The following is a 15,730-nucleotide window of genomic DNA, read 5'->3' as shown; positions in this document are numbered from 1 at the left end:
TTAGCAGAGGGACGTGTGCAATCAGCGAGTATTGTGTTCCTTCATCAGAAACAGAGTACGGGTTGTGCCTCGACAGGTCTGAAGAAAGTCAGACTTTTTATGTTTTTAATGGTTTAAAGAACACTGTTCTTGTTAGCTGCACACACACACACACACACACACCTACTCTCTCTCTGCCCTGGACGTCCCTGACACTAGACAGGGTGTGAAAATGAACCCATTGAACCACTTCTGGGGTTTTCAGCATCAGATCTCTCTGAATAAGATATTCATCCCTAACCCTAACCCTAATCCTATTCCTAACCCTAACCCTAATCCTAACCCTATCCCGATTCCTAACCCCAACCTAACTCTCACTCTAATCCTAACCCTATCCCTAACCATAACCCTAACCCCTAACTGCACAGACATAAGTGCTGCAATTTCAGAATGCTTTCTCGCCCCCGTCCTCTTGGTGGACACCACATCTGGACTCATCGTAGTCCTTTGGCAGCAAGCACGGAAGAAGAAAATGATTCAGATCCACCACCCAAAACGAAGACGACTCCCCAGGCTCATCTCATGCGAGTTGTTATTGAGAAATTGACAAAAAAGCGAGTGGTTAACAAGTGCTCTTGGGTCAGCGCCTTGGTCAGGAAGAGGACAAGGAGCTCGGCCCTGCAGTCGTCACGCTGTACATCGTACACACCCCGCAGACCTCATATTAACCCCGCGCACACCTATCCTTCAATGCAGCAGCCTTTGGGAAAAACACACATTTTTTCTAACGGCTGCACTTTCAATAAGTGCTTCATTTGCATATTCATGATGTTCTGTGATGATTGAGATGAGTATGTTATTCAGAGAGAGCCGATGTTGAAAACCCCAGGAGTGGCTTAACGGGCTCCTTTTCACACTCTGTCTAGTGTCAGGGACGTCCAGGGCAGAGAGAGTAGGTGTGTGTGTGTGTGTGTGTGTGTGTGTGTGTGTGTGTGTGCGCGTGTGTGTGTGTGTGTGTGTGTCGGGAGGGGGGCACTCAAGCCTTAGCACGGTCCAGTAAAACAATCCCAGCATGCTGTGCTCCCCTCCTGACCCTGACACCACCACTCACGGCTCAGAAACAGAGCCCTCTTTTTGTTTAGGCGTGTGCCATTGTGTGTTTGTTCTGTGTGTGTGTGGCTGGGGGGGGGGGGTCCTCCACAATGGGAAGCAGGTGTTTCCACTGGACGGCCCCTCCGCAGCGAGGCAGTGAGTCAGCGGAGGAGCGCGGGAGGCTGAGAGGCACCGGTATGCCATCCCGCCGTGCCATCCACTCCTCTCGCAACTCTGGGGACAAACAAATCGATAACGCGCTCTCCTGGGGCGCCGCCGACCGACACAAATCCGTTGTCGTGCCCTTCACCGCATACCTCCCTCCAGCGTACTGTAGGGTTTTACACATCATGTACACATACAGACATTTTGTTTTTTAATCTGATGAGTTATTTGCCTAATCACCCCGTCATCAGCACCTTTTGCTCCGCTCTCTGTGATTGAGGGCAACATCGAGGCTGGAGGAAACTTCTGGAATTCCATCGGGCTGATGGTGATGGTTTCTACAGGCTTGTCCTTCACCACGTGGCCATGTGGGCTCCGCCCTGAGGGGGGCACCTGCGATCTACACATGCAGAGAAGGAGCGGTCGTGTCAGTTTCTGCTCTCCATCCTGTCTTACGCCTCCATGACTTTCTTCTGTTTCCACCAGCACTGTGTCTCCAATGTAGAAAAATCATTTCCACTGTAACTGGCTGAGGAAACAACGTCACTTAATTCACACATAACCTGTAATCAAACAGTAATAATTGTTGATAATAGCAATAAAAATAATAATAAGTCTGCGCAATTATTCTAGTTTTGCATTGACAGGTATTTATTTAGCAGATCGCGCGGTTTCCTGCAGCGCCACCTAGTGCCTCGGAGGAAAACTGCATTGCTTAGGGAAATGAGCAAGCCATACTGGAGATCGATGGAGCCAATGGGAGGAAAGCGGAATGATTACCCCTGATGGAAATGCAATGAAACCGTGTAACATTGATCCGCACCATAATGTCCTTCCAAATGGCCAATTTGTTCAATCCACTTAGGTGGACGTGCCTCTGCTGGGCACATGGATCAGGGGAACGGGACAGCTGATTTTGGGAGATGTATTTGAAAACTAAATGCCTTTTGCAGGCAGCTGCGTGGCTTTTGTTTCACCCCCACCCCCTCCTCAAAGCTGCTTTTTGAGCCAGAGCCTGAGAAAAAGCCAAACATTGGTTTCAGTCCAACACTTTTAGCGTAACAGGCTTGTCTGGGATGTGATAAATCAATGGAGAAGTAAGTCACTATCATAAGCTCTTCTCCATGGAGTTTGCATTAAACTGAAGGCTTTGGCTCCCGTCTTAAATACCAGCCACGGCCTTACTTGGTGGTATTGGCATCTAGTGGGGAAACATAAACCATCATCTCTAATGTTGTTTTTTTGACATTACTAGGTAAGAGCAGAAGCCTGAGCACTTTGTAGGCTGTAGAATGAAGCAGGGCTGTGGAGTCGGTACACAAAACCTGTGACTCCAACTCCAGTAACCCAATAATTGCTTCCGACTTCGCAGCACTGCCCAAAAGTTGCACGTTATTTTCAGACTCGACTTATACGGCGAATATGGGCCTAAACCTATATTACACCTCTCATTTTTGGGGGTCGACTATACGCCGGATCGACTTATATGCCAGCATATACGGTACGGTACATTTAGTTGGAGTTGGAGTCGGTACATTTTTACCAACTCCAGTAACCAAATAATTGCTTCCTACTCCGACTCTGACTCCACAGCACTGGAATGAAGTGTCTGGAGCGGGAGGTACATGTGTAAAGCTCTTATGGTGCAACGTTAGTGCTGCCCAGAAACTCATCTGGTGTCAAAAAAGTTCAAACCGCCCCAATTAAGCTTCTTCCAGACGCTGAGGTTCTGATGAAAAGTTCTCACGGTCCAAACAGAGTGATTTTCGGTCAGTGTGGTTCTTGTGCAAAGTTCCAATCGTCCACATTGAGTGAAAGCCGGACACTAATCTCGTTCTGGGTGTCAGACTTCATGCTTCGCAAGCCGTCTAAGTCTCCTTTTTAATCCCTGACCAGAAGATTTCAACCAGTCTCCCATGACACCCAGTCGTTCACGTTACTGCGCAAGAAGAGTTCGAACGGTGCTGGTTGGACTCGTCTCTTTTACTACAGGCACTGGATAGAAACAGACATTTTGTCAAGTTTAACAGTTTATTAAAGCTTTATATGTCTTCAAGCTGAACTACACGAACACGGCCACATGTCTTAGGTAACAAAACCAAATACTCTTCTTATTTATTCACTTATTTATTTTTTATTTCCTCCTGGCTACGTTTGGTTGTTCTGGATCAATGTTCTTATACTGTGAGATCTTAAATTTTTCATTTAATTAAAAAAAAAAAAAACAAAAAACTGAACACACAGCACTTCCTACTTCCTGCTTCCTGTCACATTGGCAGCGTCAGCCAATCACAGCCATCGATTGAGGTAAATACAAATCACAACTGAAAGAGCACATTCGCTGCTAGATTTTAGAAATAAGCAATGAACTGTATTAATGTAATTATTTAAATTATAGAAATAGATTTAACAATATGAATACTCATAGATGGTTTTTAACCCAGTCACCGATACCCGAACCCAGAGGACTCTCACTTTAGTCTCATTTAACCCAGCGTGTCTTCTTCCTGCCAACCTGCCGTCAGTAAGGGAGGGGTCACTAAGGTCCACAGCAACACGAGCGTGAACATCTTCGAACACTGACCGTGTTACAACAGCGAGACGGAGAACCGGTCGAAGGTCGTCTCCGAGGCCAACTCAGCGTTCTGAGCGTAATGAAATCTGATTGTAGATTTCATGCAAAAGTTTTACTGTGTGAAATGCCGGTAGTAGATTAGGTTCATTACACACGTGACACCTTTATTAGCTACTGAATCACCCTCTTGTTCGGGGCCTTGGACTTGGGGACACAACCTTTGCCCTGGGAATCGTTGGCCGGCGGAGGCGGTTCGGCGCAGTCTGTTCCACGGCTCAGTTTGGAAACACAACGGAGGTTCGTTTCATTTCGCTGCATGTTTATCTTGACCCCACAGACTGACAGACGTGCGCAAAGACATCTCGCCCGTTCAAAAAAAAGAAAAGTTCCAAGTTGCGTATAAACCACTCTGAAGTGACAGCTGGAGAGAACGCGCAGCACAAATGATAAATCACCATGACAGATTATCCTCTCTTGCTACAAATGCCTCAAGTATGAAGAATCTCTATAATAAACGAGATATTTTCATTGGATCTCAGCTTTTGCTCAGTACCTCCTTGATTTATGACAACTTTTATGGCTTGATGTCCATCGCTGTGTGTTCCAGTGTGACCAGAACCGTTTTTCCACTAGAAAATTTGAGCTGTTAACTCAGAAAGCATGAACGGGGCCATATGCAAAAACTGGAAATTAGTGGGGAACTCCTGGACCATGGCTGATGGCCACTCTAAACCGCCTGCTGAACGGTTCCTAATTGGAGAGGCTACTGAAGTATTGGTGTGGACATGGACAGACACACACACACTCAGAGCCAAGCAGCTGCAGCAACATCTATGGTAAGGTGCGGACAGCTTTGTGTAGGTTGGGGTTTGCTCGGTGGTACTACAGCAGGGGACAGGGTTTGAACCTGTGTCCTTTGGATGCAAGGTGGCAACTCAATTCTAACCACTACGCCACCTGCTGCTCCCTCGGAAAGCCCTTGATTCCCACTCCTGGGTTCAACTCTTCATTCTTTGCTGCAGTTCTCTTGATGAATGCATTTATACTGAACTACTGCTGTAAGAGGGTGGCGCGGTGGCGCAGTGGCGCAGTGGGTTGGACCACAGTCCTGCTCTCCAGTGGGTCTGGGGTTCGAGTCCCGCTTGGGGTGCCTTGCGACGGACTGGCGTCCCGTCCTGGGTGTGTCCCCTCCCCCTCCGGCCTTACGCCCTCTGTTGCCGGGTAGGCTCCGGTTCCCCCGTGACCCCGTATGGGACAAGCGGTTCTGAAAATGTGTGTGTGTGTGTGTGTGTGTGTGTGTACTGCTGTAAGAATTACCCAGCTTCACGCGAAATGTAAGACCTTACGAGCAAAATCTTGTTTAAAAATGCTTAAAAATGACAGGAGTGCCGTCTTAAAATAAAAATGTCCTGAAAAATTCTAAATGTTCACAAACTCAACCAGTGTAGCTTAGCAACTCCCCACCTCCTGAAAAGTTTGAATGTGATGTGATGTAATCAGTTTTGGGGGGATCTTGTCTAATGGCGTGTGATTGTTAAGCCTTTTAGTAATCAGAGGTGTTTCTGGACCTCCGAGCATTTCCCTCCCAAGCGTTTCCTAATCAGCTTTTAATTGAACACAATTTATGCAAAGCCGCCTCGATTTTCTCGCAACATGGCATTCTGGGAAGGAGGCCTCGCTGTACAGCCTCCGCCTCCAACACTTCATGAGCGTCAAAGCGATCGCTCTCGCACTCTGACTCACCGCACAGCCACAAAGCCGGGAATTTGTTTCATTACTGGCACTAATGGGGCCCCTGGATGCTGTCCTGTCCCGCGGTAAAACCCCTCGCTGCCAAACTGGCGTCACGTGACCTCCCCCCCTTTCAGGGACCCTTGTCATTATTTCTCAGTCGATTTGATTTGCAGGTACAGGCAGCAGCATCTGTCCTCGCTTGGGCTCCGTTAATGGTCTTCAGCCTGGCAAAGTGGGGCCTCATCTTCCTTTTCCAAGCGATGGAAACTGCAGGCGTACCGTAGTAAATGGACAGGCGATGGAAAAAGCAGCCTTTGACCTGTAAAGGGAGGAACGCAAACATGACATAAATGAGGAAAAAGGTGCTCAGAGTTTAGTTGTGCTGCTCTGTGCGCAGCAGCCGCCCCACGAGTGCCTGACCACCAGACATTGGTGGCTGATTTTGTTCCAGACCCGTCGCTCACCCCCACCGACACTCGGGCGACCTCTGACCCCTCGGCAGCCTCCCATTCACATTTCATACGCATCACCTCCGAATGGCGTGAGGAGCCTAGAGCTGAGGCACTTAAGACAGCAGCAACAGCAGTGTGGATGCTGTTAAGGCTACTGCCTTGCAATTTCAAATCCCACTCCTGCTGTGTTACCCTTCGTCAGGGAACTCACCCGACAGAGTAAAATCATGCAACGATGAATGAATCATTACAAATTTGTGCACAGTGCCAGCAATTAACACTGAAATTGAGCTGGAACTAAACCACTGGCCAATGTCTTTGCGCTGTGAGAGGAAACCAGAGCATGGGGAGGAAGCCCATGCAAACATGGAGAGGATGTGCAAATTCCACACACAGAGCTGGATGTGAATTCATTGCCCAGGAGCTGTGAGGCACCAGCGCTCCCTGCTCTCCCACCCATATCCAGCCTTTTTTTTATTTAACAGGCTGCACGGGGGCACAGCGAGTAGCACTGCTGTCTCATAGCACCTGGGTGAGAGGACATGCGTTCGATTCCCCGTCTCAGTCTGTATGGAGTTTGCATGTTCTCCCCGTGACTGCGTTGGTTTCCTCTAGGTGCTCTGGTTTCCTCCCACAGTCTAAAGACATGCTGTTCAGGTTCCCCCATAGTGTGTGAGTGACAGAGAGAGAGTGTGTTCCACTGATGTATGGATGAGTGACCCAGTGTAAGTAATGTATCAAGCAGTGTAAGTCACCGCGGTGAATAAGGTGTGTGGGCTGATAACACTACATAAAGTTCATTGGAAGTCGCTTTGGAGAAACGTGTCTGATAAATAAATGTAATGTTTCAAGTGTTTGTGCACATTATGTTTGTGGGGAGGATGCAGTGGTGCAGCGGGTTTGGCCGGGTCCTGCTCTCTGGCAGGTCTGGGGTTCGAGTCCTGCTTGGGGTGCCCTGTGATGGACTGGCATCCCGTCCTGGGTGTGTCCCCTTCCCTTTCAGCCTTGCGCCCTGTGTTGCCAGGTTAGGCTCCGGCTCCCCGCGACCCCGTAATGGGACAAGTGGATTCAGACAGTGTGTGTGTGTGTGTGTATGTATGTGTGTGTGTGTGTGTGTGTGTGTGTGTGTGTGTTTGTGTTTGTGGGGGGGTCTGTGCTGACATGCGTTAACTGGCCACTGGTGAGAGCAATAAAATGAGCTGTTTATCACTGACTATGTAAAGTGCATGCGACTTGCACCCAACCCCAAACGTCGCTTTGCTGTCATGCTCACGTCGCCCCCATACCCCACCACCGGATTAAAGCCTGAAAGCAGAAATTTTAGCTGTCAGTGTTTATCAGCACTTCCTGTACACACTGTTTGTTGTGCATGAATCAGTGATGCTTTGAAATGGAAAAATACAAGAAAAACACAACCAATATTGTTTTGTTCTGCGTGTGCAGATGGGGGTGCAGCCAGGGCCACGGCGCAGACGTCTGCGTATCAAAATATTGCTTTGTTTATTGCGGAGGAACATTAAATGGAATTTCTCTGCTTTTGTGTGCCTCGCGCTGCTGACTGAATGGAAATACAATTGATGGTGTTTCTAAGAGAGTTCTTTCATTCTTCTCCACCAGTTTCTTCACTGTCACTTCTATAACAACAACCGCTTGACTTGCGTTGCAGCGCCACCTACAGGAGAAACACACATCATATAAACAGAGAAAATCTGAAGTCAAAATTTAGGAGACAAAAACATCTCATCAACTCGACATGGGGCTCCTCTGTCCCACTCAGTGAAATTATGTTCAACTGCATTTATATTTCTCTTTAAAATTCTGTCAACAAAAAACTTTGCACTGTTTTCATTCCCAGTCTTGGATTCTGCGGTTGGTTTAAGCTCTGTGTTATTATATGTATGATTTATTGATGATTTGTTTATATGCAAACTTTGTGTAAGGAGGCACTTCCACCCGGATTCCGCGGAAACAAAGTTCACGTCAACGAACCGGAAGTAAACTCGCCGAATGGTGTAACGGTGGCGTGTCATGTGATTACGTGCGCATTTCTGATTGGTTTCCAGTGGTACAATAGTAAAAATAGTCCGTACTGCAACACACGGCAGAATGCGCTCTGTAGTGTTGCTTAATTGTTGGTTAATATACAAAGACGGAAATAAAATCAGGTAAAGTAAAATAAGATAAAATAAATGCGGCACAAGCAACAATAATACAGGTACCCAGAGTTCCCACTGCAACGGGTAGTTTATTTTATTACACGCTTATGTTCTATAACTTTTCCACATTAGCATGATTAACAATCACATCTGTTTAACCTGTGAATTTCTACAGGTAAATAATATGTGGTTATCACTCAGCTTCTGGTATTTTTATTTTAGGCTGTCCTGTTTTTTTTTTCCTCAAACGTTTGAAACGTGAGCTGTGCTTGATCAGAATGATGATTTACATGGGAAGGTTCTTAAGTGCATAATGAACGTGTAAATGTTTATATTGAATAATGTTATGATTTTAACTGGATAATAGTTGCCTTTACGCAGCTATCTGTGGGATGTACATTGGTTTATGGTGGAATGTGACAAGTCTGTGCTTTAGAATCGCGTGTCTGCATTGAATCTCTCTCTCTGTTGATGTATTTTTCGCTGAGATGTACGTGGCTTTGAAAAACAAAAGCGTCTGCTAAATGTTTAAATGTAATGTACATTTTGTACATGTTAGGAGACCGTTTCGAATGTTTCATCTCGTGGAGGAACTATAGTAAACGGTGACTGTTTCTAGTCGTACAGTCAGAATGCAAACAATAGGAAACCGGAAGTCTGAGAAGTCAGCAGTCTGAAAGATGGCGGCCGCGGGCGGGGAAGGCTCTATTTGCGCTCTGTTTCGGGCACGTTGTGTGAAGACAGCGAAGGGCCTGGGTGGGGCGGGCGCTCTTCTCACGCTGCTGGCGGCTCTCCTGGTGCCTCCGGTCCGCGCCGACATCACAGACGGCAACAGCGAGCACTTGAAGCGGGAGCACTCGCTGACGAAGCCGTACCAGGGTGAGTGGCCGACGGCGACTCGAGCCCGAGTCGCCGGTGAAACCCGCGTTCGCGGTGCAGAGCTTGAGCCTTGTCAACATACCGACGCGCTCCTTTAAAGTTTAAACTGTTTTATGAGCCTCGTCATAATTCTGTCTTTTTATTACATAGATTATTCAGAAAAGAGAGCGTTAGCTGGGGGTGTTTTCACGGAAACTATGCCCTGTGGGGCAGCAGTGCATGCGCTCTCTAGCCTAGGATGTAGGATCGAATCCCAGCTCCCTCATGATGATGCTGAATTGATACGGTAAAGACTGTTCTGCAGTAATGGGTAAATCAGCCGCGTAACTAAGGCGCCTAGGCTGGAGGAAAAGCATCAGCTCAAATAAATAAATGTGGAGGTAGTGCAGCAGAAATCATAACCTGCAGCCTCTCTAAAACCCAGATTTTGTGGAACTTCAACAGAACATCATTGCAAATTGGCATTGGAGGGAGGAGTGTTTTTGATTAGGTGCAAATCTTTTTTGTACTCGTGTGATGAATGTAACCCCCCCCCCCAGGTGTGGGAACGAGTCCGTCGAGCCAGTGGGACTTCTGGGGGAGCACCCTGGTCACCAGCCAGTATGTCCGTCTCACGGCAGACGAGCGCAGCAAGCAGGGCTCCATCTGGAACACGGTGGTGAGTGCGTGGAAGCGGTTAAAGACCCGTCACGGAGGGGTTCCTCAAGCTGCTCCATTGCATTCTGGTCCATCGATCCCAATTCAGCTCGATGACTGTCCCTCAGATTTGTTTATGGAGCTCATTAGACTGTCCCTGTGCACAGCCATGCTTTCTCAAAGACTGGGAGATGCACGTGCAGTTCAAAGTGCACGGCTCCGGAAAGAAGAATCTCCATGGCGACGGCTTTGCGGTCTGGTACACAAAGGACAGGCTCCAGCCCGGTAATGTACTGCTTCAGTGTATCGCACTTCTGACCTCATGACTGTTATTTGCCATAGTCACCATTCAGATGCACTGTAACTGTCATCGCTACTTGGTACATGGGCTGCAGCCTGATAGTTTACTGCATCGGTATCAACCTCGTACCCTGTCTGTGCTTCACTAGCATCACAGTACAGTGGGCCTTCTTTCTCCAACAGGTGCCTATCTGGCAATCTGCTTATCCAGTGTTCCTTCCTTTTAAAAAATATATATATATCAGATGAAACAACTTTTCTGATGGGTGCTTGAGAAATCCTAAGATGAATTGAAAAAAGTAAAAAAATATTTGGCAACATTCAGGCAGTGTGAGGAGTAGCAGTACAATGTCCTCTTGCTGATGTTTTTGTCAAATTTGTTCATCCTTTGTGTTTAGTTTTTGTAGTAATAATTATGGCTCCTCCTCACACAAGGCCATTGTAGGTCATGTTGTTGAGTTCAGCACAGTTGCCAGTGATGCTATTAATTTATTAGTTGTGGTGACAGCTGGTAACACAGTGGTTAGAGCTGCTGTCTTTGGACCCAAAGGTTTGAATCTCACCTCTAGCTATAGAACCCTTGAAAAAGGTACTTACCCTAAATTGCTCCAGTAAAAATTACCCAGCTATATAAGTGGGTAAATAATTGTAGGCAGATTAACATTGTAAGTTGCTTTGGGGAGAAGTGTCAGATAAATAAATGTAAATTAAAGTACATTAACGATATTGTCAGATGGCGTTCTGTAAAACTGATACACTCAATGGTCCTGGTACTGTTGTATATATTTGCTCAGACTTGTTGTCTGAGGAATGGGCAGTTATCCAGCAAGGGGGCCCACTGTATTTCATTTTTCTCGATTTGTGTCACTCATTTTGTGTTTGCTGGTTCTGTCCAGTTCCTCTGTAATGGCCTCCATTTCCGGCTCTGCTGAATGACATGTGCATGAAGACATGTGACCCTGTAACCTGTGTTTGCCTCCACTCAGGACCTGTCTTTGGGAACCAAGACCACTATGTTGGCCTGGCCATTTTTGTGGATACCTTCCGCAATGACCTGCATGGGATGGATGTAAGTGTGTTGGTGGCTGTCTTATGGATCATTCTGTCTCTGCAGGGCCTGTGTTCGGAAGCACAGCTAACTTCCACGGGTTGGCCATATTTATAGACACGTATCCTAATGATGAAGCTGCTGACGTGAGTTCAAGAGCTGACTTCCTTCCTTTGCTTTTTATCTGTATGTACAGGGCCTGCATCTTTCAGCCACTTGGTGTTTACTAAAATAGAACACATTAAATGCTATAAAATTAATTTTGACATAGCAAAGCATTTATTCTGCCATATCTCAAAGGCAGCCTTAGAGCACATTCTGAAGGTTACAGAAAAAACAAATCACAAACCCATGTTTTAGGAGACATTATATATTACAGTAATATTTACAACTAAAATTATAGGGAGAAAAGCACGTAATTGAATAAATACTTTGATAAGATAATTGTTGTATAGTTCTTTAGGGTGATGGACACATGCATTTTTATTTTATTTTAAAAAAATTACATGGAAATTCAGTCTCATCCATTATTGCTCCTTGTTATTGCATAGAAGGTCCTAGTTTTCCTATCAAGTTGCATTCTATCACTGCTTGGTTGAACAAAATGCAGTTTACATCATGCCTGAGCTTGTCATTTGTTCTGAGTCCTGTGATGAATGACTGCTCTTTTCACCTGTGTTTTAGAAACCTGAGTCATTGTTCAGGGTTTGTTTAAGAAGCTTCCGACTTGACTGCACCTACACTCAAGTTTCTGTAGACAGACTTTAGTCTCCACCCAGGGTGACATCACTCCTGTGGAAGACATGTCTGCACTCTGTCTACTTTGCGCTGGTCTTTTCACGCTGTAGCTTGCAGTGCTTTGGGTCATGTGTATCGCATGCGTCTGTTATTCCTGTGTTGTTTCTGTACTAATGTCCTCTAACTGAAGCAGAAGGAAAGGCAGTGTCATGTTTGTAGTTATTCATTATCTCTACATCCTGCTGCAGTGAGGGCAAATTAGAATTAACAAGTTGAATGCTTTTGTTGAATTACCATAAGGGCTCACAAAGTGCCTTGAACAATTTAACCTTTCAGTTGCACCCATTAACCCATTGTCTTAACTCCATTTGGTTAACCAGTCTAAGGGTATGATTAAGTTTCAAGTTTATTGTCATAGGTACAAGTACCGTGTACAAGTATCATGACATTCTTCTTGAATGCTTCTCCACAGACTATGGACAGGACAGAGACAATACAAATACTGCACAAACAAGGCAATGACAGTGAATAATGCTAATAGCAATGACAGTAATAACGGTAATAACAATAATACCAGTAGACAGCCAGAGAACTCAGAACGTGAGACTGGGAATGCGAATACTTAAAATGATTATGGATGCTGTGTATATTTTTTTTCTTCTTAATGTTTTCACCTGGCCAGTGTGCTTCATTGTTTAAAAAGAAAAAGGTGTGTCACTTGAGAGTAAACAGTGTTCACTGTCAATAATGTATAGTCTTAGTTGGAAGTCTTCTTTTTTTACCCCTGGGCTCCGGCTTTGTATGCAGGCTGTCAGGTCTGTTTTTATGAATTAAGAACCTCATTACTGTGAGAAAATTGCAGAGTGATTTCAGTTGCATATGCGCTGACTCAGAATAGAAACCTGTTCCCAATAGGTCCCTCCAGGGATGAAGAGCTCCACTCCTATGTCATTTGTGTAAAGGTTATTCCTATAGTCTTAGCCATGTACTTGTCATAATCAGACAAGTACATGCATCTTTGCAACGAATGCATCTTTTTTGTGAATCTAAAAATGATGGCAGTATGCATTTAGAATTAATTGAGTAGTCTGCTCTGTATGTTTAACTATTCACACTCCCTATGTTTTATAATTCCAAATTGCTCTTTAATTGTAGATATTCATAACTTTGCTGAATTTGACCCTTAGAAATATACAGCTGCTGTTTATCACCCACTTTAACATTGGTCTCATATTGGTTTTTCCCCCTCCCGTTTCCCTCCAGCGCTCGTTCCCCTACATCTCGGCCATGGTGAATAATGGCTCTTTGTCCTACGACCACGGGAAGGACGGCCGACCTACGGAGCTCGGTGGCTGTTCAGCTGATGTCAGGAACAAGGACTATGACACATACCTGGCCATCCGATACTCCAAGGGCCGGCTCACGGTCAGGAAGGGGTGGCGGGGCTTGAAGCTTATTTAAATCCTTCTTTCTGAGCTAAAGTCATAGTCTGCCTGATTTTTTGAGGATTCATGTTTATGACCTGGAGAAATTGTATAACCATTCTTTCTAATGCTTGACATCTTCTTTGTCCTGAAAACAGGTTATGGTTGATATTGATGACAAGAATGAGTGGAAGGAGTGCATTGACATCGGAGGTGTCCGCCTGCCTATTGGATACTACTTTGGAGCTTCTGCAGCCACTGGGGACCTAGCTGGTAGGAAAGGCTTTTGGACCACTTTGTTTGTATGTTAGCATGTGTGTCACAGGCCGGTGTGACTGTTTCATCTCTCTCTCTCTCTCTCTCTCTCTCTCTCTCTCTCTCTCTCTCTCTCTCTCTCTCTCGTTGTTTTCCCCAGACAACCATGACATCATCTCCATGAAGCTGTACCAGCTGATGGTGGAACACTCTGCTGAGGATGACAACCTAGACTGGACAAAGATTGAGCCCAGCGTGAGCCTGTTGAAGTCCCCCAAAGGTAGGAAACACAACCATGTCACCAAATCTGAAAGTTTCCCAAGGAAAGTGGAAAAGAATCCAATTTGAAGGGAAAAATGGAGCCATATGTGTGTATTCATTGACAAGAAGCCAATAAGTTTCCTGTAGTGTGTGTGGGGGGTTTTTTTTTTTGGTTTGGTTTTTTGAGTAAAAGTAATCTGTTGCTGGTGTTGGTCAAACCCTTGTGTCCTTGTGTCTCTTCAGATAACATAGATGACCCCACTGGGAATTTTCGCAGCACTTCTCTAACAGGATGGAAGGTCTTCCTGCTCCTGCTCTGCGCCCTGCTCGGCATTGTGGTCTGTGCTGTTGTGGGTGCCGTAGTGTTCCAGAAACGTCAGGAAAGAAACAAAAGGTTCTACTAGAGAGAAAATGAAAGTGGATTCAAGAGATCAATGTGAATTTTTGAAGATTGCATTAAAACCCAAGTGTTTTATATCATAGAAGTCTGGATGAGGAGAATATTGCAAAATATTTTCCACTGTCAGTGATGCTCTGGAGGTGGTGGATCGGCAGCTTGGTGTAAAAAGCTGGATTTTAAAAGGTGTATTTTTTTTAAATGTTCTATTTTTCTTATGAACATTTCTGAATATTTTCACATTTAAACTCCAAGCCACCATGAAAAAACAAAAAAAAAAAATGCACAATTGGAAGGAGACTTTTCTGACCTGTTTCTCAACGTATATTTCCATCAAGTTACATAAAGAATGTAAGTTTTTGTTTTAAATTTGTGAGCTTTCTGATTTTGTTTACAATTTTTTTTTTTCTTTTTGATTAGTTGAAAATGATTGCTCTTTTTGACTGATTTGAGGCTTTGTACTCTTCCTACATGTTTTAATTATTGTATGCGTGGTTTTTTTTTTTTTTTTTTGGTGGGATAGTGATGGGGAGTACAGGATGCGTTTAACTGTATTTCCCAGGCAACAGGCTCCAAACAGAACTTTAAACATTAGTCTGTTTGCCAGACTGGGGAGGTTAAGTGTGTGAGCCATGACAGGAAAGCTAATTGTTGTAATTGTTCAGTAATTCAAGGGTTAGCTGTAGAGGAGTTTTCAGGAAACTGACGATGTGGCTCTTTGTAGGGTCCCGATTCATGGGGTTTATGTCCACTGTATTGCTTCTGTAAGAATCTTGCAGATGCTGGTAAATTGGTTGTTAAGCATGTGGTGGCAGCAGGATGTGTCACTTTTCACAGACTACTGCAGGAGTAACTTTCAGGAGAAGTTCATGGTGACTTCATTGCTGTCATCAGGGAATAAAGGTGTTCATTGATATCCAGCATAATTTTCCTCCATGAGAAAAATGTCTTCTGTGATGAGGGGTAGCAGTTTTTACCATGAGCCTTTTTAAGATTGTATGTTTGATACAGTTACGTGTTGGAATAATTTTTGTCTGATTTCCAAGGAAAGCCACTCCACGAAGCCAAAGTTGTACATGTAGAACTTTAATTTTCTATAATGTATGTACATCCCCAAAAAATGAGAAATTATGTGCTTCCCAGTTACTATATTTTTCCCTCCAACATATGTCATGCAAAAACATGAAAATGCTTTAGAGACCAATCAGCTGGATTTTAAACCCAGGTAAAGGTATTTGATCTGAGAAGGGGGCTTCCATTTCCTCTTAAGGGAAATGAGAATTGTATCCCACTATGTTCAGTGAATCTTCCACTATTGAGTTCTGCTGTAATAAAGTTACTGACTAACTGCCGGACTACTGACTTCATTAAATCAAACTGGTGGCTAGAACACATTTAATTTTAGTGAATTTCAGACAGTATGCCTTTGGGTGATTCTAAACACAGCCTAGGTAATTACATCAGTTTGTCTGGAATAACTTCCAGTTCTTATCTTTGTTTTATTTTGTTCCGCTGTGTGTTCTCTTACTAAATTATGTGGTCAAAATATTGGCCATGTGCTTGTTATATCAGTGGTAGTAATACAGGAGCTGGAAACCAGCCTATGGATGTATAGCTTGAACCTAGGGTTACAGGTCCA

General features: G+C 44.8%; 1 protein-coding gene across 2 annotated transcripts; it reads left to right on the top strand.

Annotated features, from left to right (window-relative positions):
• The first annotated feature begins 8,671 nt into the window (after positions 1 to 8,671).
• On the top strand, positions 8,672 to 15,439 carry lman2 (lectin, mannose-binding 2). 2 transcript variants are annotated; one of them, XM_018733200.2, is made up of 8 exons: positions 8,672 to 9,032; positions 9,572 to 9,690; positions 9,836 to 9,953; positions 11,083 to 11,162; positions 13,018 to 13,179; positions 13,337 to 13,451; positions 13,594 to 13,713; positions 13,938 to 15,439. In XM_018733200.2, the coding sequence occupies exons 1-8, from the start codon at positions 8,834 to 8,836 to the stop codon at positions 14,096 to 14,098; spliced, it is 1,074 nt and encodes a 357-aa protein (XP_018588716.2). In that variant the 5' UTR covers positions 8,672 to 8,833; the 3' UTR covers positions 14,099 to 15,439. The 2 variants fall into 2 exon arrangements, with proteins under 2 accessions (XP_018588716.2, XP_018588715.2); XM_018733199.2 differs by lacking the exon at positions 11,083 to 11,162 and adding an exon at positions 10,955 to 11,037.
• Positions 15,440 to 15,730: the final 291 nt, after the last annotated feature.

This window comes from Scleropages formosus, chromosome 13, assembly GCF_900964775.1.
Source record: "Scleropages formosus chromosome 13, fSclFor1.1, whole genome shotgun sequence".
Classification (NCBI taxonomy): Eukaryota; Metazoa; Chordata; class Actinopteri; order Osteoglossiformes; family Osteoglossidae; genus Scleropages; species Scleropages formosus.
The sequence above is the reverse complement of the archived record's forward strand: the minus strand, read 5'-3'. Positions and strand labels throughout refer to the sequence as shown.

Coding starts and splice junctions, on each gene's coding strand:
- lman2 (XM_018733199.2), top strand. CDS start 8,834: ATGGCGGCCGCGGGCGGGGAAGGCTCTATTTGCGCTCTGTTTCGGGCA. Junction 13,180..13,336: donor ACTCCAAGGGCCGGCTCACG/GTCAGGAAGGGG, acceptor TCCTGAAAACAG/GTTATGGTTGATATTGATGA. Junction 13,714..13,937: donor CCTGTTGAAGTCCCCCAAAG/GTAGGAAACACA, acceptor GTGTCTCTTCAG/ATAACATAGATGACCCCACT.